The sequence below is a fragment of the Hippopotamus amphibius genome, chromosome 11, assembly GCF_030028045.1.
Source record: "Hippopotamus amphibius kiboko isolate mHipAmp2 chromosome 11, mHipAmp2.hap2, whole genome shotgun sequence".
NCBI lineage: Eukaryota > Metazoa > Chordata > Mammalia > Artiodactyla > Hippopotamidae > Hippopotamus > Hippopotamus amphibius.
In genome coordinates, this window is record NC_080196.1 from 75,647,518 (window position 1) to 75,671,112 (window position 23,595).

Below are 23,595 nucleotides of genomic sequence, written 5' to 3' on the forward strand. Positions count from 1 at the left end.
ACAGCACATATGTGTTGCTCAAATTTCAGAAAATCCCCAAAGTATGTTTTAAAAAAGTCATTTACCATCTTTCTAGGGGATATTATTTTATTGTGTGATTTATGGTTAAATCAAGTGATTTTAGATGGCTGGAACTTTTGGTCTTTGACCACAAATCAAAAAGTTAAACTGTGAACTTTTTTTTTTTGGCCGTGGCGTTCAGTCTTGTGGGATCTTAGTTCCCCCACCAGGGATTGAACCTGGGCCCTCAGCAATGAGAGAGCAGAGTCCTAACCACGGCCAGGGAATTCCCTAAACTGTGAACTTTAATATCAGTTGCATTATATGGAGATTGTTTAGCCTATTTTCATTAGATTAAGGAAGTCTGGTATTTCGCCATCTATTTTTATATTTCACGGACCCTTCTTCCACCAACAAAAATTTCCCAGCATTTGACTTGTCTTGACCCACTTGGTTGAAGTTTAAGCTCATTATTTCTTATTCTTTCCCAAGCCCTTAAAATCATCTCGCCACATTAAAATAATGGACAGTTGTCTGTATTTTGAGACCACAGGCAGCCAGATCTTTCACATGATTTGAATGGCCGAGCCTTTTGTTCTTCTGACATGACTGTAACTATCAGTGTGTTAGAAATTCCTGAGTGTATCCAGAGTGTGAAATTGGGGCTCTTAATAATTCCATAAGAGACAAATGAAGCACTCTTAATCTAAGCCCTTAGTATAAGGTGAAAAAGGAAAAGCAAAAATAGTATCAGTCATTTCACCTGCCCCTCCCCTTAAGCTCTCACACCTGATCCCAAGATAGGTGTTTTAGGTGTAGCTGGATAAGGATGTGAGTTCAGGACGCATTTAGGACAAGGACTGGCTTTCCTAGGCCTTGATTTAGGGTCTCTAGGTTTATTCTTCAAGGAATGTAGTGAGAGGTCCAGTGTTGGTTTTTTTTTTTTTTTTCTTTTTGCTGTGCCCTGAGGCTTGTGGGACCTTAGTTTCCCAGCCCTTGGCAGTGAAGGCACAGAATCCTAAACACTGGAAGGCCAGGGAATTCCCTGAGAGGTCCAACTTAGAGCATCAGCTGAACATGCAGTTTGGGCCCCACAGCAGCTCTGTCTTGGAAGGGTCTCAGTTCTCCTTTAGTGTGTCAGCTTACTTTCCTTCATTGGAAGGGTGTCAGGTAAGGAGATCTTACCTTTAATGAACACATTCACCCTTAAGACTCTACCCAAGATATGAAGGTCTAATTATTGGATCAACCATGTTATCTTAATTAGGGATATAAAATTTAGCAGTATCTGAAATCAAAACACTTCTCATGCCAGGTTGTGATCCATTATAGATCTTAAATCAAAACGTTTTCACTGTTTGAACTCTAAGCCTGGGGGGAAAATAAAAATAAAACAGCTTTAACTCATGTCCTTTAAAGTTTTTACTCAGCATAGATTTTATAGAGCATTTGAAGAGACTGTCCTTACTGGGGAGTTAATGTAAATACAGCAATTATATTTTCAAAGTAAAGGTTTTTTTTATCCTGACTATAAATAGAAATTCAAAGAAGGAAAAAAACAAAGAAAGAAAAAATAATCACCAATGTTTTACCACCCAAAGATAAACACTGTTACCACTTGGGAGTATTTTATGCCATTCTTTTTTGCCATCTGTATATGTTTTTATAAATCATATGTATAATCTTGGATCCTTAATACAGCCACCAATTGGCCTCAGGAATCTAACTTCATGGGAAGTTAACCAAAGTCATACATAATGAATTTATATCTCTCACAAAGGTGATAAGATTAGTTTAGGTTTTTTCCTTGGTGTAGCACCTAAATGGGAATCTTATAGCATAAAGTAAGTATTCACCATTTCTTGAATTATTTAATTTCTCAAAACAAGACTGGGCCTATACTTTTGTGTCATGATTAAATACTCGATTGATTCTTTCAAAAATGACGGTCCAGTACATACCTGTGAACATGAACTGTTATAAGAATATAGGCAGTTGGTATAAATTAGACTTATTCCATTAGCCATAGTCATTATGAATATTTTTGTCTAATGGTGTTTTGGTTTATAATGATTGCAAATGAGAACACATATACTTTTCCTAACAAAAACTGGTAATAATTATGTATTTTTCTCTCTCCTTCCCTTCTATTATCCCCACCCTGCCACCACTTTTTGTCAAGCTATTCCAATAGAAACTGCTAAGCAAAACCCTAATGTTGCTTTGGTCCTTACTTCTTATGGAGGCCATATCGGTTTTCTGGAGGGAATCTGGCCAAGGCAGTCCACTTACATGGATCGAGTCTTCAAGCAGTTTGTGCAGGCCATGGTTGAACATGGACATGAACTCTCTAGTATGTAGTTCTTCAGGTGCATTTTGTCTAAACCACCGTGTAAAGGCAGCTCAGCTTACTGCACAAATCTTAATTACTGTATATAAAGCAAATAAGCCAGCAGGTGGTGAAGAGGTCCCGAATGACCTGCAAAAACTACTTTTTGGAGAAACAAAACAACTTTGTAGCAAGAAATAAAATATAGATTTAGATTGTAACTTATGTAGATTTTATTTTTACTATGCCTTACCAAGTATGACCTTAAGTAAAGTAGTACAAATATGGAATTGCACTTAACAAAAACTATTGTGTAAAAAGATTTTAATTCCTCAGGGTTTTAATTTAGGCTAGTATTTTTGTAGATTACTTATTTTAGGTGATTTATGGTACTTTAATAATTGTAATAGGACTTTGGTTATTTGAATGTAAGTTATAAGTTGGCACATTCCTAAGTGTATTTATACCTAATGATGGTAACATGCAAACTGAAATAAGATAAAATACAATGTGCTAAATCTTTTATGTATTTTAACTTTAAAAGGCAAATGCAACAGTTAGACTTCTATACATGCTGTTTTACTCTGATAATATTAAATTAAGGCTGACGTTTTATAATGATTATAGTTCACATACTTATATTTTAAATAGTGTATGTGCATACATATATATCATTATATTAAATAAATTCTACCATTTCAAATTGTTGCTTTGTGAGTTTTTATCCACAAAGAAGTAATCCCTAGAAAGTAATTTATGATAATTTCATAAATGCGTTAGTAAGAAATATTAAAGCTGTTTTGTTTCACAGTTTCCAGAATATTGGGGTCCCACCATTTGTACCAATAAAAAATACTTTCAGCTACAGGAAACCCATCTAACAGTGATTTAGGTATAACAATATTTAATTATCTTGCATCACAAGAGGCCTCCAGGTAAGCTGGCCAGGGCTGATGTAGGTGTTTATCAGTGTCATCAAAGACACAGGCTCTTTCTGTTGCCACATCCCTAGCAGGCAGGGTATTTCTCCTAGACACAGAATGGCTGCTGCAGCTCAGACATCACATTTGTATTCAGAGAAGAAAAAGGCAGGAGTGGGGCCAGACACATCTGCCCTTTTGGGAAAGTGAAAGCTTTCTCAGAAGACTTGCACATATATCTATTGGCCATACCTGTGTCACATGGTCACCCTGGTTGACTGAGAGGCTGGGAAATCAAGTATGTAGGCTTTACCAATTGTAGTGGAGGCAGGCAGGGGAGAGGGGATTGCAGTGGTTGTTGAACTAGCCAGGCCACAGTGATATCTTCGGTACCACTCAATATCTTTTCCCTCCTTTTTTTTTTTTTTTTTTTTTTACTATTTCTGCCATTTATAAAATATGTATATATTTGCCCAGGTATAAGAGAGCCATGTGATAAAAGCATATTAACACAAAATTGTTTGCTAAAAATGCCATCTTTTGGAGAGTTCCTGCTTATGTACTTGTAGACTCCCATGTAACTGTGTCTAGAACAACACTTATAATGACAGTGTTTTTTTTTTGTCTATTCAGCATGTATTCTGATTCAATAGTGATAGTAACTTTCAGTTGGCATGGTTCAGGTGAGGCTGATCCTGCCTTTCAGAGTTACCGTGAAGATTTTAAATTATGTCAGGATGATTGTCTACCCATTGGCCATTGTCAGATTTGGGTAGGTAGCCCCTCACCTCCCTCTACATACAAAAATTAATTCCAGCTAGATTAATGAGATGAACACTTTTTAAATTCATAAAAGTACTAATGAAAATATGGGAAGTTATTTTCATAATTTTAGAATGGAGAAGTCCTTCTTAAGCAAAATATAAAAATGAGAAGCCACAACAAAAATGACAGATATGTTCACGTAAAGGTAAAAAAAAAAAAACTTCAGTTCTACAAAACTACTGTAACCAAAAGTAAAATACAAATCACACACAAAAAATTGATATTTGCAATATATAAAAGGCTACTATATCAAATAGCTAAAGAACCCCTAAAACTTAGTAATTAAATACCTGATTTAAAAAATGGTCAAAGGATATACAAAACATACTCACAGAATAATAGCCAATAAGTGTATAAAAAGGTGAACAATCTCACTAGTGATTTAGGAAATGCAAAAGTTGAAAACGAAGGTATTTGTGACCATGAAATTGTGAGTTTTATAACGTGCAGGATGAGTAATACATGATGTTGGTGATGGTGTGGGGAAATAGTTCCTCAAATTGGTGGTAGGTATGTTAACTAGCAATTCTTTTTTGGAAGGCAAAAAATTTTGACAGTTAAAATACGAGAGCAACCATATTTAGCAATTCCATTGTAAAGAATCTATCCTATAGAAAATCTAGCAAGGGTGTGTGAAGATGTAGGTTTGGGGCAGCTTTGGACACTTAGGATAACAACCTGTTTAGTAGGGGAATGGGTAAATCATGACATTCACATGACAGAGCCATCAAAAATAATGAGGTAGCCCTGTATGTACTGATTTATAAAGATATTTCTGATAGGTTATGTAATGAAAAAATGTATTGATTCATATCTATAGGTTCTTATTAGTATAAACAAAAATAAAATATAGCTCTACATGCATGTGATGGTGCATGTGTGTTAGTTATAATGAAATTAGTATTTTCGAGTGTTGATGTGGAGGATAAACTATTCTCCCTGGCAGTTTCTCTCTCTACACACTAATAAGCTCTGAGAAAGAAGGGCTGTGTTTTAATCATTTCTACATCCCAAGCACCTAGATATTGCCTGGAACAGAGTAGGTCCTTAGTCAAGATTAGCTGAATAACAGTGGTTTGTGTAAGAATGCAAATACTATCTTGATTGGATAAGTTAATTTTAAGAATATCCTGGAATTTTTTCTAAAACTATTTCCTCAGTTTCTCTTGGTTATTATCATCAGTAAACATTTTTTCAAAGTCTCACAGAGCATTGTTTTCGAAACAGGGATACAAATGGGTACACGGGCTCTCTTTTCCTTCTTTCCTTTTTCACAGCGTCCTATACGTTTTTTTATATCTTGAACCCAGTGCAAACACATACATTTTGTTACAGACCCTCCCCAGTCGGTCCCCAACAAGGGACCTTCTGGATGGTGTCTTTTGAGCCAAAAGCACACGACCAAGTTTGGTTCAGTTTGCTTCCGAAGCAAAGAGAAGTTTAGTCTTCAATCAAAGAACCACAGGCTCCCAGGCTAGAGCACCCGCACCCCCTCCCCATACCCGTGGGCAAGGCTGATTTACAGGGATCTGGTCAGCGGGGGGAGGGGCGGAGTTCTCCTGGAGGCGCACAACTGCACTGCTCCCCCTGCAGGTCGCAGTGGCTGGCGCAGCACCCCGGCACGTGGCCTGCTGGGCTGAGTAAAGAACCCGCGCAGCCATTTTGCAGGAGGCACCCTGGTCTGAAAGGCTGGGTGCGAGGCCTCTGCACTGGGCAGCCTGTGAGCAAGTGAAACTACACTAAGTGCAAAGGAAAAGAAACCAAAAAAAAAAAGGTTAAACTTTATTTTATTACCCAGCTTCTATTTTTATTTCCAGGGAATTGTCAATGGACTCTGCCGGTGCCTTTTATAGAACAATCTTTTACTCTTACTTCGTGCAGTACTCATAGTGCGATATACTCTCATATTTTGTAGCCCATCCTGTTCTAGTCTGCTCTATTTAACTTTCAACTATCCCATTTTCCTTTTTTAAATGAAAGTGGGAAAGTGAAAAATTCTCATTGATTCTTAAATCTGGGCCATGGGTATATGGAGCTCATTGCATTCTACTTTTTGTGCATCAAATTTTATTATTTTTAAAAATTACTCTAAACATGCACTTTTGAGACCCACTAATGGGTTGCAATGTATACTTTGAAAAACACTGAAATTCTAGAAGTTACTAGAAGTTAAAAGAAGTCACTATTGTTTGTGGCAGTTGTCACACTTAGTTGTAATAGCTTCTTTACCTGCTTTCCCCCAGCAGACTGTGAGCACACTAAAGACAGGAAACATTTTCTTTGCTTTTCATTTTATTCCCTGGGGCCAGCATGGTGTCTGCCTTGTATTAGGTTTATTATTAATTAATGATACCGAATACTTAATAATACTTGAACCTTAGGCCCTGGCCGTGACGGAAGGTTACATATTACATACAAGTCAGGAGTGGGGAGAGGAGGGGTTTTTGCAACCTTGCTCCAATGAGAACATCTGTTGAAGCAGCATGTTTCCCCTGTAGACTTCAGTGTCAAAATGGTAATTTTTAAAAATCTCACTGTTGCTCTGAAGCTGACAAAGTGCTGGTCACAAGGTAAACACTCAGCTTCTTAGAATTTAATTTGGAGTCAATGAGGGCAATTTGCAAGGTCAGGTGATAAAGAATGCTTAGGAAACATGCTATTTCACCTCTAGATCTCACCTAAAAGACAGTCTTTTGGTCCTAACCCTTGCTACAAAGAGGCCAACGTATAGAATAGAAGCTGGTATTTCTTGTCCTACAATATAATGTTGATATCAGCATTGATACCTAATGCAGTAAAAATTGCTGTATATAATTGATCTTATTGCTTTTCTTTCAAATTTTATTTCTAAGCAAAGAGATTGATATTTATGTATTCAAGGCCTTGTGATGATAAAAAATGATGTTTTCACTTTTGTCATATGAATTATCAAGCTGTGAATTATTCACCTGTGCTATTTATCCCTATTCTGAAACTGATACTTTTTCCGGTTCTATCCTTCAACCACTTAAATGTGGGAATTACTTAGAAAAAAGTAAATGGCAAGAATTTGACAAGACTAATTTACCTCACTGAATATCTCTTTTAAATGAAGATAATAGCTTGGATCAAATAAGAAAGACTTCACTGTCATTTAAGACCATGACTCAGTATTAACTTATTACAGGACAACTGTATATTTGTGCCTTCCATAAAGGGTTGACTTCCCCTGGAGTCAGATACTGGTACCCAAATTTCGTAAGCAGTACAATAATCATATCTACTCCATCTATACTTCCAGTTTATTGTTGATTATATTACCAAGGACTTATACCAGCTGGATGTGAATAGACAGGCTGTCAGCATATTAACAGATCTGAATAATCACAAAAGAGCATTATTCTCTTTTAAACTGCCAACTTACTAACTGGTTTTTGCAAATTTTAAATATCCCATTTATCTGCTTTACTCTACCTATGGGCAGACAGTTTCAGGTTTTTTTTCTCTGTTTTTTCAGGCTCAAAATGGAGCATGCATAGTGCTTAATTCCTGGACTCTGATTATGTTTTTTTTCTTCTAATGCCATATGGAAATGTTCCAGTATGGCCTTTGAAACCTCTAAAGGGACCCTTTGAAAAATATGATGTAAACTGTTATATATGTTTTCATGATATACATTCTAGAATATATGAATAGATATTATAGATAAGATATATAGATATAATATATAAAGTAAAAATGCCTAATATTCTCTGTATTTACCTAGAGCTCTTTATAATCATTAATCATAGTTCCTAGTTTTTTTTTATAAATTTATTTATTTTGTTTTATTTATTTATTGGCTGTGTTGGGTCTTTGTTGCTGCACACGGGCTTTCTCTAGTTGCTGCGAATGGGGGCTACTCTTCATTGTGGTGTGCAGGCTCCTCATTGTAGTGGCTTCTCTTGTTGTGGAGCACAGGCCCTAGGCGCGTGAGCTTCAATAGTTGCAGCACATGGGCTCAGTAGTTGTGGCTCACGGGCTCTAGAGCACAGGCTCAATAGTTGTGGCACATGGGCTTTGTTGCTCCGTGGCATGTGGAATCTTCCCAGAGCAGGGCTTGAACCCATGTCCCCTGCATTGGCAGGCGGATTCTTACTCACTGCTCCACCTAGGAAGTCCAGTTCCTAGTATTTTTAAGATCATTTCTTGGGAAAGAAATTTGGACTTGAAATTCAGAGTACCTGAGATTGATTCTTGGCTCTGCTACTAATTCACCATTTGACCTGAAGGAAATCATTTATCATGTCCAGGCTTTGGTTTCTTCATCTATAAAATGCAAATGCTTTAAAAAAAATGCAGATGGTAATATCAATCTTACAGAGTTATAATGAGGATTAAAGAGATAACATATATGTGAAAATGCTTCATGAACAATTAAAGTGCTATAGAAATGTAATATGTTGCTATGAAAAGGTGTTTACTATTATAAACCAAATCAAAACCAAATGACATTTTATTACTAATGCAGCTTTCTCTATCAAAAACACATTGGGTTCATTGCAGCTCTATTTACAATACCTAGGACATGGAAGCAACCTAAATGCCCATCAACAGATGAATGGATAAAGAAGATGTGATACATATATACAATGGAATATTACTCCACCACAAAAAGGAATGAAATTGAGTTATTTGTAGGGAGGTGGGTGGACCTAGCATCTGTCATACAGAGCAAAGTAAGCCAGAAAGAGAAAAACAAATACTGTATGTTAACTCATATATATGGAATCTAAAAAAATGGTACTGATGAACCCAGTGACAGGGCAAGAATAAAGATGCAGATGTAGAGAATGGACTTAAGGACATGGGTTGGCGGGGTGAAGGGGAACCTGGGATGAAGTGAGAGAGTAGCATTGACATATATACACGACCAAATGTAAAATAGACAGCTAGCAGGAAGCTGCTGCATAAAACAGGGAGATCAACTCCATGATGGGTGATGACTTAGAGGGCTGGGATAGGGAGGGTGGGAAGGAGTCTCAGGGGGAGGGGATATGGGGATATATGTATAAATAGAGCTGAATTGCTTTGTTGTACAGAGAAAACAGGCACAACAGTGTAAAGCATTTATATTCCAGTAAAGAGCTAAAAAAAAAAAGAAAAAAGAAAAAAAAAACCACACACACATTGGGTTTAGGGTAGGGAAAAAAAATACGTGTTGATCAGTGTGGTGATGTTAACCTTGATCCCTTGACTGAGGTGATGCCAGCCAGGACTCACCACAGTAAAGTTCCTAATTTTCCCTTTGTAATTATGTGATACTCTGGGGTGGGTGGAGGGGGGCTACTCTGAGACTGTGCAGATACCCTGTTTCTGTTTAAACTTCTTCCCACTCCTTGGTGGATCTTATTTTGCCTGTAGCAAGATACTGTTGCATTCTGGTGGTCTTTTTCTATTTCTCACATTCCTTGTGTTTATAATTGAAATTCTTCTGAAAGAAAGTGCTGTCACTTCTCTCCCCGACCCGACCCATTTCTTTATTTGTTTAGTTATTGACATCAGTATGGACTCATGAATATTTCCTTTTTCTTTGAGTGATAATTAAATATCAACACTATCAATATTTTATTCTTCAAGTTGTTTCATTTTGGGCGTTCTGGATGGTTTTTATGTCCCTTTGATATGCATTTTGTTTTGTTTTGTTTAGTGTGCTGGCACCACCAAATGCTCTAGTCTCATCTTTTGTTTTCCCTACTCTAGCCGTGAAATCAGTTAGTTCTCCAAGGAGCCCTGATTCCTTTTATGAAAGAATGGCATTTAAAAATCAAATCTCGATGCTAAATATGCCTCATTGTTACTGGAGTCCCACTGCTTGCAGCCCCTTTCAGTGGAGGTAGGAAAAAATTATGTGTAAATATAATGCATGCACATGTCTATATTTATCTGTATCTATAAATAAAGGAGTCCATACTGACACCTCTGACTCCAGTTTAGCAGCAGAATGAATACTCTTTCCTTATTTGTAATTTTTCTCCAGGTGAGAAATCTGGCTCTGATTGTCTACAATGTATTTACTTATTAAAAGTAGGTAAAGTCCTTTCAGAATTTCTAACCTACACCCCAGTGAGAAACAAATTTACTAACTAGAGTACTTAACTCCTTTCAGTGTGGTTATGTGACTCGTTTGTAATACACTTAGATTCATTTGTCAGTATCTGTAGCCCATCCTTCTTGCCACGTCCTGGTGGGTTTTTTAAATTTATATAAAGTTTATTCTTTGTGGTAAACAGGTGTATGGGTTTTCAACAAATGCATAGAATTGTGTGTCCACTAACCACAGTTCCCTATACAAACTTTCTATCACCCACCTAATTCCCCCATGATACATAATAATAGAGACCCACTCTCTCCATTCCCACAGATCCTGGCAACCACCAACCTGCTTTCCTACCTATAGCTTTTTGCCTTTTCCAGAGTGTTATGTAAGTGAAATCATGCATTATATGTCTTTTAGGTCTGGCTTCTTTCTCTTAGCAAAATGCATTTAAAATTCATCTATACTGTGTGATTCAGTAGTTCATTTCTTTTTATTTCTGAGTAGTATTCCATTGTATGGAGGTACCACACTTTGTTTATCCATTTACGAGGGTAAGTCAAAAATTATCCGCACTCCAGTTATATTAAAACTTCTGGGGCTTCCTAGGTGGTGCAGTGGTTGAGAATCTGCCTGCCAATGCAGGGGACACAGGTTCAATCCCTGCTCCAGGAAGATCCCACATGCCACGGAGCAACTAAGCCCGTGTGCCACAATTATTGAGCCTGCGCTTTAGAGCCCCTGAGCCACAACTATTGAGCCCATGTGCCACAACTACTGAAGCCCACGCGCCTAGAGCCCGTGCTCCGAAACAGGAGAAGCCACGGCAATGAGGAGCCCTCACCACAACAAAGAGTAGCCCCCGCTCCCCGCGACTAGAGAAAGCAACAACGAAGACCCAACACAGCCAATAAATAAATAAATAAATAAATAAATAAATAAATAAATAAATAAATTCATTAAAAAAAATTCTGTAAATTCTACAGCCAGAGTGTGGATAATTTTTGACTCATCCTCATACAATACTTGTTGAAGGACATCTGGGTTGTTTTCAATGCTTGGTGACCATGATTAAAGCTACTATACATATTTGCATAGATTTTTGTGTGAACATGTTTTCATTTCCTTTGAGTAGATACCTAGGAGTGGGATTGCTGGGTAATATGGTAGGTATGTGTTTAACCGTATAAGAAACTGACCAACTATTTTCCAAAGTGCCTGTATCATGTGCATTCCCATGAGGAATTTATAAGAATTCCAGTTGTTTCACATCCTCACAGCATTTGGTATTCCTACTTTTTAGTTTTTTTTAAATATTTTAATAGGTTTTAAACAGCTAAATATTAAAACTAAGCTCAAGATATTCAAACTAGGTAGATGTGTGCATTTTGCCATTACCTCAAAATGTCTCAAAGAAAAATGTGAAAATATTAAGAAATATCAGAAACTGAGAGGTAGAGGAAGGTATGAGAATAGTTAAGATAGCTATTTTTATACTCTTTTTTCCTTCTTTCATTTTACTTATTCAAGCTGCTGGAAAGACTAAATGATAGGTAGAAGTCACTCTGCATAAAAAGATGAGAAAATTGAGCCTGATTTTGACAAATGATGGATTTAAGTTTCTGAAGAGGCAAAAAGAGTGGGATTCAGAGAAAAGATGCAGGATTTGGCCAAAGAAACAAGAGGAGGGGGCACCTTTTTCAATGTAAAGAGAGAGAGAGAGAAGAACCAGTAATAGAGCTGTTTTTCTCTCTTCTAAAACCTTCTCTATTTCAATAAACCTCATCCACAGGTCCTCCTTTCCCCTCCCATTTCTCTACAAGCTCCCAAGCCTCTAAAACTTTATTGATAAATGGCCAGTCTTGTACTACTCAAGAAGATACAATATTATCAATCATTCTAATTTAATATACATTTACGGAGTCTCAGCTTTGTACAGAATATACTAGTATTAGGCTGTGATGGATACTGAGAATCACGATGATGGTGAAGTCAGAAACATGTACTTTTCCATTTTACAAGGGAGATTTTGATAAGTGTTATAGCAGATATACAAAGTGCTTTGGGGATATAGGAGAGAGAAAATATAACTACGGGAGTAAGGATTAAGAGGGGCTTTACAGAGAAGGTAATATTTAAACGAGATGTTAAGGGAAAGATAATACTTTTTGATGTGTACAGATGGAAGCAAAGGATTCCAAAAGGAACATATACATTACAGAAAATATGGAGAAAGCAAATTAAAGACGATGCCATTTAAATTGTTTTCCTTTCATAATGATTTTATTCTCCCAACTGTTGCAATTAACTCTTCATCCAACTTGACTTTTGGAGAGGGGATGTTTCAATCTCAACCTCATGTCTCAGCCACCTCTGGGCGACTTCCTACAGCTTCTTTGTACAAAGAAGGAGGGTAGTATAAATGCAATTCTATCTCCTCAGAGTAATGGGGTTGGGCGGGGGATGTATACTTTTGGAGAACTCTGAGCACAAGATTTAGCAAATCTCTCTAGAGGTAGAAATTCATTCATTATTGTGTCTCATAATTTCCCTATCCTTCCTCTTAGTCAACTGCTAAAAACAAAAAACAAAAATAAAAAAACCTAAAAAGTGGATATCAGACACAAAACAAACATAGCCAGAGCAAATTTTAAATGCCAATTGAAAATTAATGTGTATCTCTTCCCACTTTTAATTTTAAGCCATGTAAGCAGAAAGAAGACAAAAGCTAGTTGTGGGCATGAGTTGATATGGTAGGTATGTTTACTACACTAATAGTTAAATGTTCAATTGGCTATCTGTAATCATGGTTTTCATCAAAACTACTACTGGGGAAAACCAATCACCAGCAAGTGAGAGCAGAGCAAAAGTATTCTTTAATTCATAAATGTATAAATATACTTTTTAGGTTTATTATGTTACAAATCATATCTTTAGCCCAAGTTGAACAGAGTATTTGGAACCTATGAATTTGCTTGAATCAAAGGCAAACCACTGAACAAAAGGGAGTTAGGGCTTGACTGAAATGTTAGAATATTTTGCACTTATCTATTTTAAGCCACCTAGAAGGCATCTGGCAAAAGGAGTTGAAAAGCCTGGCTTTTAGAAAGCCCCTTCCCTATCCCCAAACCTTTTCTTTTTTTTTTTAATTTTTTTGGTTTACTTTTTTTCCCCTTCAGAGCTTTATTGAAGTATAGTTGCTTTACAATGTCGTGCTAGTTCCTATCCCCAAATCTCAAACTGAAAGCATTATGAAGTGATGTTAAATAATTTACAATTTTAATTTATATTTAGGGATTTTTTTTCTTCTATAGACTTTCCACTCCATTTCTCCTTAACTCTATTTTAGGCATGACTCTTGTGAAAGAATCCAACTGCTTATTATTTATTTATTTATTTATTTTTTTGGGCGCTCGGGCTTAGTTGCTCCGCAGCATGTGGGATCTTCCTGGGGCAGGTATCAAACCTGTGTCCTCTGCATTGGCAGGCGGATTCTTAACCACTGCGCTACCTAGGAAGCCCCAACTGCTTATTATTGAAACCCCAGTTTCACACGGACAAAAACAACAGTGACTACCTATTGTAGAGGTCACTAATTGGGAAATATTTCCCCCATCTTTCACTGACTGTTTGGGAATGGGATAGAGACCAGTGGGAGGTGAACTTTTACAGTTCTAAAGTTCCTACCTCCATCTCCAAAATCCTCCAAAGAAAGCTCAGAGTAACTGACTTACAACCTACTCTGGTTAGCAGACACTTGGTCCTGTCTAAAACATCCATAAGACATTTGGTCCAAATCAAAATGTCCTTGAAAACTGTTCCTGTTCAAAACATCCATGAGCAGATTTGGTCTAAGCCACATGGTTTTGGACAAGACCAAATATCAGGACCTTTTGTCATGGACCAAATATCTTATGGATGTTTGGACAGGACCAAATGTCCTGCAAAGCCTACCCCAAGAGTAAAATGGTTAAAATTCTGTTCAGAATCCCAAATAGCTCACTCAAAGGTGAGAGATGGGTAAAACAGCCATTACATTCAGCAGCCGTTTCAGGAGCTGGTTGTTTTGGAGTGGGGTCACATGATTCTACAATTCCTAAAAACTCTACATCATGGCCAAATATGCAGAAAAACAGGCCGTCAATTAATTACCAGAATCAATCTATTAGGATTGCATATTATTTGTTTCTGAATAGTGTCATAATGTTGAAAACAAATCCCAATATTGGAATGGGAAACCAAATAGAAGATCTGCCCCTTTTACTGATGAGCTGTGGCACCTAGGAAAAGACATTTAACCCTCTGAAGTTCAGTTTTGTTGTCTAAAAATGTGCATAATATGTCATGCTATCACTGAATTGTTATGAGCATCAAATTAAATCAAACACATGAAAATGTTTACTAACCGGAAAAAAAAATTGCTAAAATGTAAGATATTATTAGGTGTTATTACTGTAGCTTAAGCACTAATACTCCAAAAATTAATATTTATTAGCTATGCTTTCTGAGGGCCAGTTAAAGGAATTTATAATAACTACTTTTTTCTTTTTTTTTGGCCATGATGCATGGTTCGTGGAATCTTATTTGCCTGACCGGAGATCGAACCCTGGCGACAGCAGTGAAAGCGCTAAGTCCTAACCATTGGACCACCAGGGGATTCCCTAAGACTCCCCTTTTCAATCATTGTGCTACACTGCTTAAGAAGCTGTGAAGGGGACTTCCCAGGTGGTGTAGTGGTTAAGAATCTGCCTACCAATGCAGGGCATTTTTTCGATCCCTGGTCCCAGAATGTGCGTCCCCTGGTCTCACATGCCGTGGAGCAACTAAGCCCATGTGCCACAACTACTGAGCCTGTGTGCTGGAGCCTGTAGCCACAACTCTTGAGCCTGTGTGGCACAACTACTGAAGCCCACATGCCTAGAGCCTGTGCTCTGCAACAAGAGATGCCACTGCAATGAGACGCCCACGCACCACAATGAAGACTAGCCCCTGCTCACCACAACTAGAGAAAGCCTACACAGCAATAAAGACTCATTGCAGCCAATAAATAAAATAAATAAAATTTTAAAAATAGCTGTGAAGAATACAGCAATGCAAAAGAATGTGAATGCCACCTATGAAAAATTATTGACAAAAAATTTCAGCTTAAAGCAGGTGAACTTCAAGTTCCAGGAAATTCAGCAGACAAAGGAACACGTTAAAAGACCAAATGGGGTACAATCAGCAAAATGAAGGAGTCATGAAACTTTATAAATTGCAAGGGAAAAAACCAAAATGGAGTAAGGAAATAAATCAACTGCAAAAATATCATTTGTAAGACTTTTTTTTTTTTTTTTGGCCGTGCTGCACAGCTTATGGGACCTTAGTTCCCTGACCAGAGATCGAACCCACACCCTTGGCAGTGTAAGCTCGGAGTCCTAACTGCTGGACCACCAAGGAATTCCCTATAAGACAATTTGAGAAATTTGAACACCACCTGGATATTTGACAGTACTCTTGTGCAAGAGAATCTGTGGCTATGTTTTTAAAAATAGCCCTGATGTTTCAGGAACACATTTATAGACAAAATATCTCAGATTTGCTTCAAAATAATACAGTGGGTCACGGCAGGGGGTAAGGGTGGGGAGATGGGTGGCAGTATAGGTGAAACGAGTTTGACCATAAGTTGACAATTGTTGAAGGTGGGTAGTAACTCTATGGGAGTTCAGCGTACCATTCTATTTTGCATATATTTGAAAGGTCAAACAGAATGAAAGTGGCATATAACTCCGCTAGGGAATACTTATTATTCTAAGATGAATATAACCAATCACCATCTACCAAACCACTTCAAAATCCTACTGGTAGTAGTCACTACAGCAATACACCGCAAACTATCACTCAAGTAGATACTGAACACACTCCTGGTTTTTTTTTTTTTTTATTTTATTTTATTTTATTTTATTTTATTTTTTTTGGGGGTACATCAACTGTTACACTCCTGGTTTTTACAGGTGCCTCACTGCCATAACCAACTTGTTCTGCTGTAAACTCATGTACTCTTTGTTACATACATTGTATAAAAACTTGCCAAATCCCATTTTAAACCTCTGATAATGTGTAGAACTGTTACCTTGATGATTCATCCTGTAAGGACAGGATGTTACTAAGTTAGCTGAACAAAGGGGAGTAGTATTGTAGCACAGGGGCTAAGTGATCTCTTCCATTAGAAACTGTATCCCTTAGGAATGACATTTGGCAACAGATAATAGAAAAAGCAACTTACTATGGTTTATTCTAAAGGGATTTTTTTTTTCTTGTAGAACAAGAAGTTCAGTGGAAGACAGTAGCTGGTGTTGGTTTAACACCTTAAGAATGTCAGGGTCTAGGTCTTTAATTCTCTTGAGCTTTTCCTCTTTGTAAAAATAGCTGCTACAGCTCCAGTTATCCCATCTGTGTTCCAGGGAAGAAGGTGGAATGGATAAAGAGTAAAAGACCCAAGCCAGATGAGTCTGTTCCTTTTTATCTGAAAACAGTAGCTTTTCTAGAATCCCTGTAAAAGATTTCCATTTACATATGATACAGAACTAGGTCAAAGGGTTCCTGATAAGCACAGAGTGGGAAAATTAAGCTTTTAAAACTTGACACATTTCTATCCCCCCAAAACTGGATTCTCTTGGTAAAAGCAGAGAATGGATACTGGGTTGGTAACTAACCATGTAGGCTACCAAATCCATTTAACCTGAGGTCTCCAACATTTCAAATTTTTTATTTTTTGGCTCATGGTTGACCTAAATCCATCTTTTAATAAAGGAGGGATGGAAAGACAGGTAGATGTATGTATATATGTATGTCACAAATATGCATTAGGAATTTGTGACCAAACTCATTTATTAGGATCCTATTTGTATCTATATTGTGATGTTTTGGGGTTTCAAAAGTGCCAATTAACTGTACCTCATCTCTGGGTTTTGAATGAAATTGAGATGACAGGTGGGGTTAGATTACCTGCTTTATTAGTCGTAAAACTAGATTAAACATAACTTGGGGGACTTCCCTGGTGGTCCAGTGGTTAAGAATCCGTCTTGCAATGCAGGGGACACCAGTTGGATCCCTGGCTGGGGAACCGAGATCCCACATACTGCAGGGCAACTAAGCCCGCGAGCTGCCAACTACTGAGCTCTCGAGCCACAACTAGAGAGAAACCTACCCGCCACAACGAAAGACCCCGCATGCTGAAACTAAGACCTGATGCAGCAAAAATAAATAAAAATTAAAAAAAATTAAAAAACAAACATAATGAGTTGGAAGATAAAATGAATGGCTTTCTTCCTCCCAAGGCATACTTTAGAACAAGCTTATGGGAATAACTGGATACGCAGAGCACTCTTACCCAGTCTGTGGATCACACAGAGGAAGCCATAGAGTGGAAGACCTCCACATCTGCCTTTTAGAGCAGCGGTCTCCAACTTTTTGGCACCAGGGATCAGGTTCATGGAAGACAATTTTTCCACAGACTGGGGGGTGGGGAAGGGAGATGGTTCAGGTGGTTAATGTGAGCGATAGGGAGCGATGGGGAGTGGCAGGTGAAGCTTTGCTCACTCAGTACCAATCCACAGCCCGGGGACTGGGGACCTCTGTTTTAGACGATGCCCTTAGGGAATGCCAACAGAACAGACTCCCTTGGGGAGTGAGGTAAACAAAAGGACCAAGCCTCTTCCCCTCTCAATATGTTAAGGACTGGAGGCAGGAATACGGAGAGAAGCGACATGTCACCCCTATATGAGAGAGAATTTCTAGGTTCTCATTTACATAGACGTTCCCTGAGAGTTCTTTTATGAGAACATTTAGTAAAGGCTGGAAACCTATTATAAAAATATGAGTAGGAAACGCAAGCACATTATTTCTCACTGAAAGATAATCGACAGTAAATCACGCGGGATCTTCGTTGAGACATGTGGGATCTTTTCGTCACGGCACTCGGGTTTTCTCTCTCTAATGTGGTGCTCAGGCTCCAGGGCATGTGGACTCAGTAGTTATGGTGTGTAGGCTGCTTCTCCCATGGCATGTAGGATCTTCGTTCCCCAACCAGGGATTGAACCTGCATCCCCTGCATTGGAAGGTCGATTCTTTACCACTGGACCACCAGGGAAGTCCCAAGGTCTTAGCTTAAATAAACATGCTTCTCATTGAAGTACAATATGTTCTTAGCAGAATATCTGGTTTTTCTAAGTTGGCTGCCAACAAAAACATCTACACATGGATAATCAATGTTACACAAAAAAAGTGTAAATAGCAACTTCCCTGGTGGTGCAGTGGTTAAGAATCCGCCTGCCAACGCAGGGGACAGGGGTTTGAGCCCTGGTCCGGGAAGATTTCACATGACACAGAGCAGCGAAGCCTGTGTGCCACAACTACTGAGCCTGTGATCTAGAGCCTGTGAGCCACAATTATTGCGCCCATGTGCTGCAACTACTGAAGCCCACATGCCTAGAGCCTGGGCTCCACAACATGGGAAGCTATGGCACTGAGAAGCCTGTGCACCACAACGAAGAGTAGCCCCCACTCACCACAACTAGAGAAAGACCAAGCACAGCAACAAAGAACCAACACAGCCAAAAAAAAAAAAAAAAAAAAAAAAAAAAGGGAGGCGGGAAACATATACAGACAACACATTATGAAAGAGAAGACTGCAGTTTATTGAGTGGGAGAAAAATTAGAGGTGAAGGTGACTAGTGGTAATGAGTAAATATGAAAGTGAGAGGATGATTAAGACAGATGTAAAGTACTGCTCTTGTGATGGATAATTTCAACTTGACTGGGTTACAGTGCCCAGATAAATATCTGGGCTTAACATTACTTCTGGGTGTGTCTGTGAAGATGTTTCTGGCTGAGATTAGCATTTGAGTTGGTAAACTGAGTAAAGAGGATTGCCTTGCCCAGTCTGTGTGGGCATCATCCAATCTGCTGAGGGCCTGAATAGAGAAAAGCAGAGGAAAACAGAGTTTGCTCTGTGTGCCAGACTGATTGATCTGGACATTGGTCCTCTGCCCTCAGACTGGACCTTACACCATCGGCTCCCCCCATTCTCAGGACCTGGACTTGCACCATTGATTCTCAGGTCTTCAGGCACAGACTGGAACTTTCTCGGGTCTCCAGCTTGCGGGAGGCTGATTGCCTCCAGTCTTCCCGGCCTTTATAATTATGTGAGCCAATTCATTATAATAAATCTCTTTGTATATGTAAATGTCTTTTAATGGTTCTGTTTCTTTACAGAACATTTATACAGTTCCCTAAGAACATTTATTGGTTTCCTTTCACCTACCAGTACATTAAGATACATATTAGCCAAGTCCCTCAGATGATGTACACTATTTCCAGCAATGAGAAACAAAAAGCAATCATCAAAAGCTTTATTTGTGCACAGTTAAGGGAAAATACTCAATAAAAACAAATGCCAGGCCCCTGGCTCAAATCTTGAAACTGCACAACACAGATTCAGATTACGCAAGCTGTAGATCAGTCTGTGATTTAGAGACTCTTACCGGGCAAAAGGTAGCAGCCGAGTGAACATTAACCTGTCCATGGATCAAGACACAAAGAAAACTAAAGCTCCAGTCTTGGAAATTCTTGTCACTTACCTTTCCATATTTTATTTTGGCTTCTAGAATGAAACTATTCCTTGTTCTGGAAACACTGATTTTTTTAGATGCATCAAATTAACCAGAGGTTCCTGATAGTGGAAGGCTCAGGGACAGCTCTGGCCTCGAATGGCCAGTTCTGCCACCACGAAGGCTGTTTATAATAAAGACAGGGGAGTTCCCTGGTGGCCTAATGGTTAGAATTCTGGACTTTCACTGCCATGGCCCAGGTTCAATCCCTGGTTGGGGAACTGAGAGCCTGCACGCTGTGAGGCACAGTGAAATGATATGAGATGGAATGGAATGGAACGAAATGAAATAGACAGAGCAATCTGGGTATAAGCTGCCTTGCAGTTCCCATTGTCCAGGACTTACTTCTCTGCAGCCAGTAGACAAAGGCAATTATTATGAGATTATGGCAGTGATTTGGAACAAGAGCTGTTTGGGACATTATGTTTTCGGAAGAAAATAGCTATTGGAATTCTGTTCCAGTCATCAAGATATTAGATAGCTTCTCACCTCCTCTCCCAGGGACAGGCTGACCTAGTGTGGTGTGTTCTTACTGGTAGTCCTGGGGGAGATACAGGTAAAAATCTAACTGACGGGACTTCCCTGGTGGTGCAGTGGATCGGACATGTAGGCCGCAACTGGGAGTTTGTGTGCCACAACTAAGGAGATGGTGAGATGCAACTAAGGAGCCTGCCTGCCGCAACTAAGACCCCATGCAACCAAATAAATTTAAAAAAAAATCAAATTGACATTTCACTTTCCTGAGCCTCACTTTATGCAGGTAGAAATGCTGTCTTGGTTATAGTGATATTAGTATGTCATAGTTTTAAATGCAGCAATACTCTTGGAGGGAAAAAACTGCCATTCAAACTCAGAATGTATAGTGTTTACTTTGGCACAACATGGATATCCCATTTTCTATCATTATGGCAATACAGGATATCAGTAACAACATCCAGATCTTGGATAGTAATTAATTGTTGGTAAAGATGTGGAAATTAGAACACTTATACCTTTTATGATGGTGGGAATGTCAAATGGTATAGCCACTTTGGAAAACAGTCTAGCAGTTCCTCAAAGTGTTAAACATAGCTACTGTATGATCCAGTAGTTCCATTCCTAGGTATACACACAAGAGAATTGAAAACATGTTCATTAAAACTTGTACAGAAATGTTCACAGCAGTATCACTCTTGATAGCCCCAAAAGGAAATAAGCCAAATATCCATCAATTGATGAAAGGATAATAAAAAGTGGTATATCCATACCATAGGATATTATTTAGCAATAAAAACAGCTGAGGTACTGACACATGCTACAACTTGATGAACCTTGAAAACACTGCTAAGCCAGTCAGTTTCAAAGGATCATACATTATGATCTCATTTATATGAAATATCTAGATGAGGCAAATTTATAGAGACAGAAAGTAAATTAGTCATTGGCTAGGGTTCTGGGGGACAGGGGGAGACTGGAGGGAGATGTCTAAGGGGAATGGGATATCTTTTTTGAGGTAATGAAATCTTCTAAAATTGATTGTGGTGATGGATGCACAACTCTGTAAATATACTAAGAGCCATCGAATTGTACACTTTAAATGGGTAAATTGTATGATATATAAATCACACCTCAATAAAGCTGGGTTATTTTAATCCAAATGTCAGTAAAAGTTCAAACATATTCAAAGACTTAAAAATGAAATTTCAGAAAAAATGTTTAAAATCTGGAGAAAGAAAATTATAATAAAGTTACTTAGAATTAGCTATTCTAGTATATTAACTTGAACTACAAAATATCTTCCAACACTGACATAGATATAATTCTCTACACCAAGTCAACTAATTTAGTTATCAATTACAACAAGTTATCTCGACGCATTCACTAGAAAGAGATTACTATTTAAAGGTCTACATCCTATGGGTGTTTACTGTCATTCTCTCATGCATCCTCTGTGCCTATTCTCAAATAGCCAAGTTTCCCCACATTCTTTAGGGATGTGACTTCCAATATTTTACCAAAAAAACCCATATTCAAAACAACTTCCAAATACCATATAGGAAACCATTCTGTGCTTCAACAGACATGTTAATATAGACCTTAGTACACTTACAACTTTACTGAAGTGAAAGGTATGACCATATGCTTCTCTGTTGCTAAAAAAGGCAGCCAGGGACTTTCTTGGTGGTGCAGTGGTTAAGAATCCGCCTGCCAATGCAGGGGAAACGGGTTTGAGCCCTGGTCTGGGAGGATCCCACATGCCGCAGAGCAACTAAGCCTGTGTGCACAACTACTGAGCCTGTGCTCTAGAGTCCACGAGCCACAATTACTGAAGCCCACACGCCTAGAGCCCGTGCTCCACAAGAGAAGCCACTGCAATGACAAGCCTACACACCACAACGAAGAGTAGCCCCCGCTCACAACTAGAGAATGCCTGCCTACAGCAACAAAGACCCAACACAGCCAATAAATACAGATAAATAAATTTATAAAAGAAAAACACAAACAAAAAAACCCTAAAACCAAAACCAAAAAACCAAAAAACAAAACCCCCAAAAAACAACCAGGCAGCCAGAGGTAGCAAGTTGTGTAAACTGTAGAGGCATCAAGAGGATGAGAAAATAGGTGGTCCCTAGGCAGTTGATCTTGAGGAAATTTGGTCCAGAAGTCAAGAACTGAAAGCTGGCCAGAAAGACCTTGTGAACCACTTAGAGTTATTGGTTTCCACTCCCATCACTCTAACTCCCAGGACCTGTATCAACAAACTCCCAAATCTACCTCCAATTCTGGAGCTTCATCCTGTCAGGACCATATCAAAAGAGGCCTAATTTACCAATGCAGATGTGAACAATGAGCTGGTTATCCTTCGAGCCAGAACAGAGAGAAAAGAGCTGAAGAAGGGTAGGGAGATATTCCGGGTGTGCAATAGTGGTGTAAAAGGGCAGGTTGTCAAAACTTCAGAAATGTTGTGAGCTGTTTAACAGCATGGCCATGGTTAAATTTCCAGGGTAGGAAGTCAGCAAATGCTACAAATTCTTAAACATTTACCAGCACATCACAGGCTGACACTGGATGGGCATCTGAAACGTTCCTAACAAGCTTTAACTTTTATCACATAAACACAATTACGGCAAATGTCCACCTCTTGTGCCCACAGTCATTAATGTCATTTTCAGAGATAGTGTAGCTGAATAATATTTTTCTTTAGCCAAATTTTCAAGCAGTTTTGAAAATTATGTAATATTTTCTGTAAAAAATGCACAGAAATAGTAAGTTGAACCAAATGAAATCAATATTTTTGAAAGTCAAGACAATCAAACATCAGCAATTTCATATGGTTCAACCTAAGTACACCCATCTCCCAGCCTGAGAAACAGAACATTACCCAGTTAGAACTCAGCATCTCCATCAGCTATCACACTCCCCTCCTTCCTTCCATCCCTCAGAAGTGATTGCTCTCCTGAATTTATCATTCTTTCTCATATCTGTATAAACTTTAACCACGTCAGCATCTCTAAACAGTTTACATCTTTCTTATTTACATAGTATTTATATAGAATAATATATGCATTCTGCTACTTGCATTATTTGCTCAATACTGTCTGACTCATCCATGTTGACACATGCAGCTCTTGTTCATTTTCACTGATGTAGTTTACATAAACAATTTACTTAACTCTTTTCCTGTTGGACATTTAGTTAGGATTTATTTATTTTTTACTATTATAAAGAATATCACAACATTCTTGAATATATCCCCTTGGTTAAGTGTGCAACAAATTTTAAATTTTGCATTCCTTGATTCTAGGGGTTTTAGGCATCTTTTCCCCCCACATTGTT

General features: G+C 38.4%; 1 protein-coding gene across 2 annotated transcripts in view; it reads left to right on the top strand.

Moving 5' to 3' along the window:
- ABHD3 (abhydrolase domain containing 3, phospholipase) overlaps window positions 1–3,033 on the top strand; it is a 38,523-nt gene extending 35,490 nt beyond the window's left edge. For both annotated transcript variants that reach the window (XM_057700612.1, XM_057700613.1), the window contains one exon: window positions 2,183–3,033. In XM_057700612.1, coding sequence (XP_057556595.1) covers window positions 2,183–2,361 — 179 coding nt within the window. In that variant the 3' untranslated portion in view covers window positions 2,362–3,033. The remainder of the gene's footprint in view (window positions 1–2,182) is intronic.
- Window positions 3,034–23,595: the final 20,562 nt, after the last annotated feature.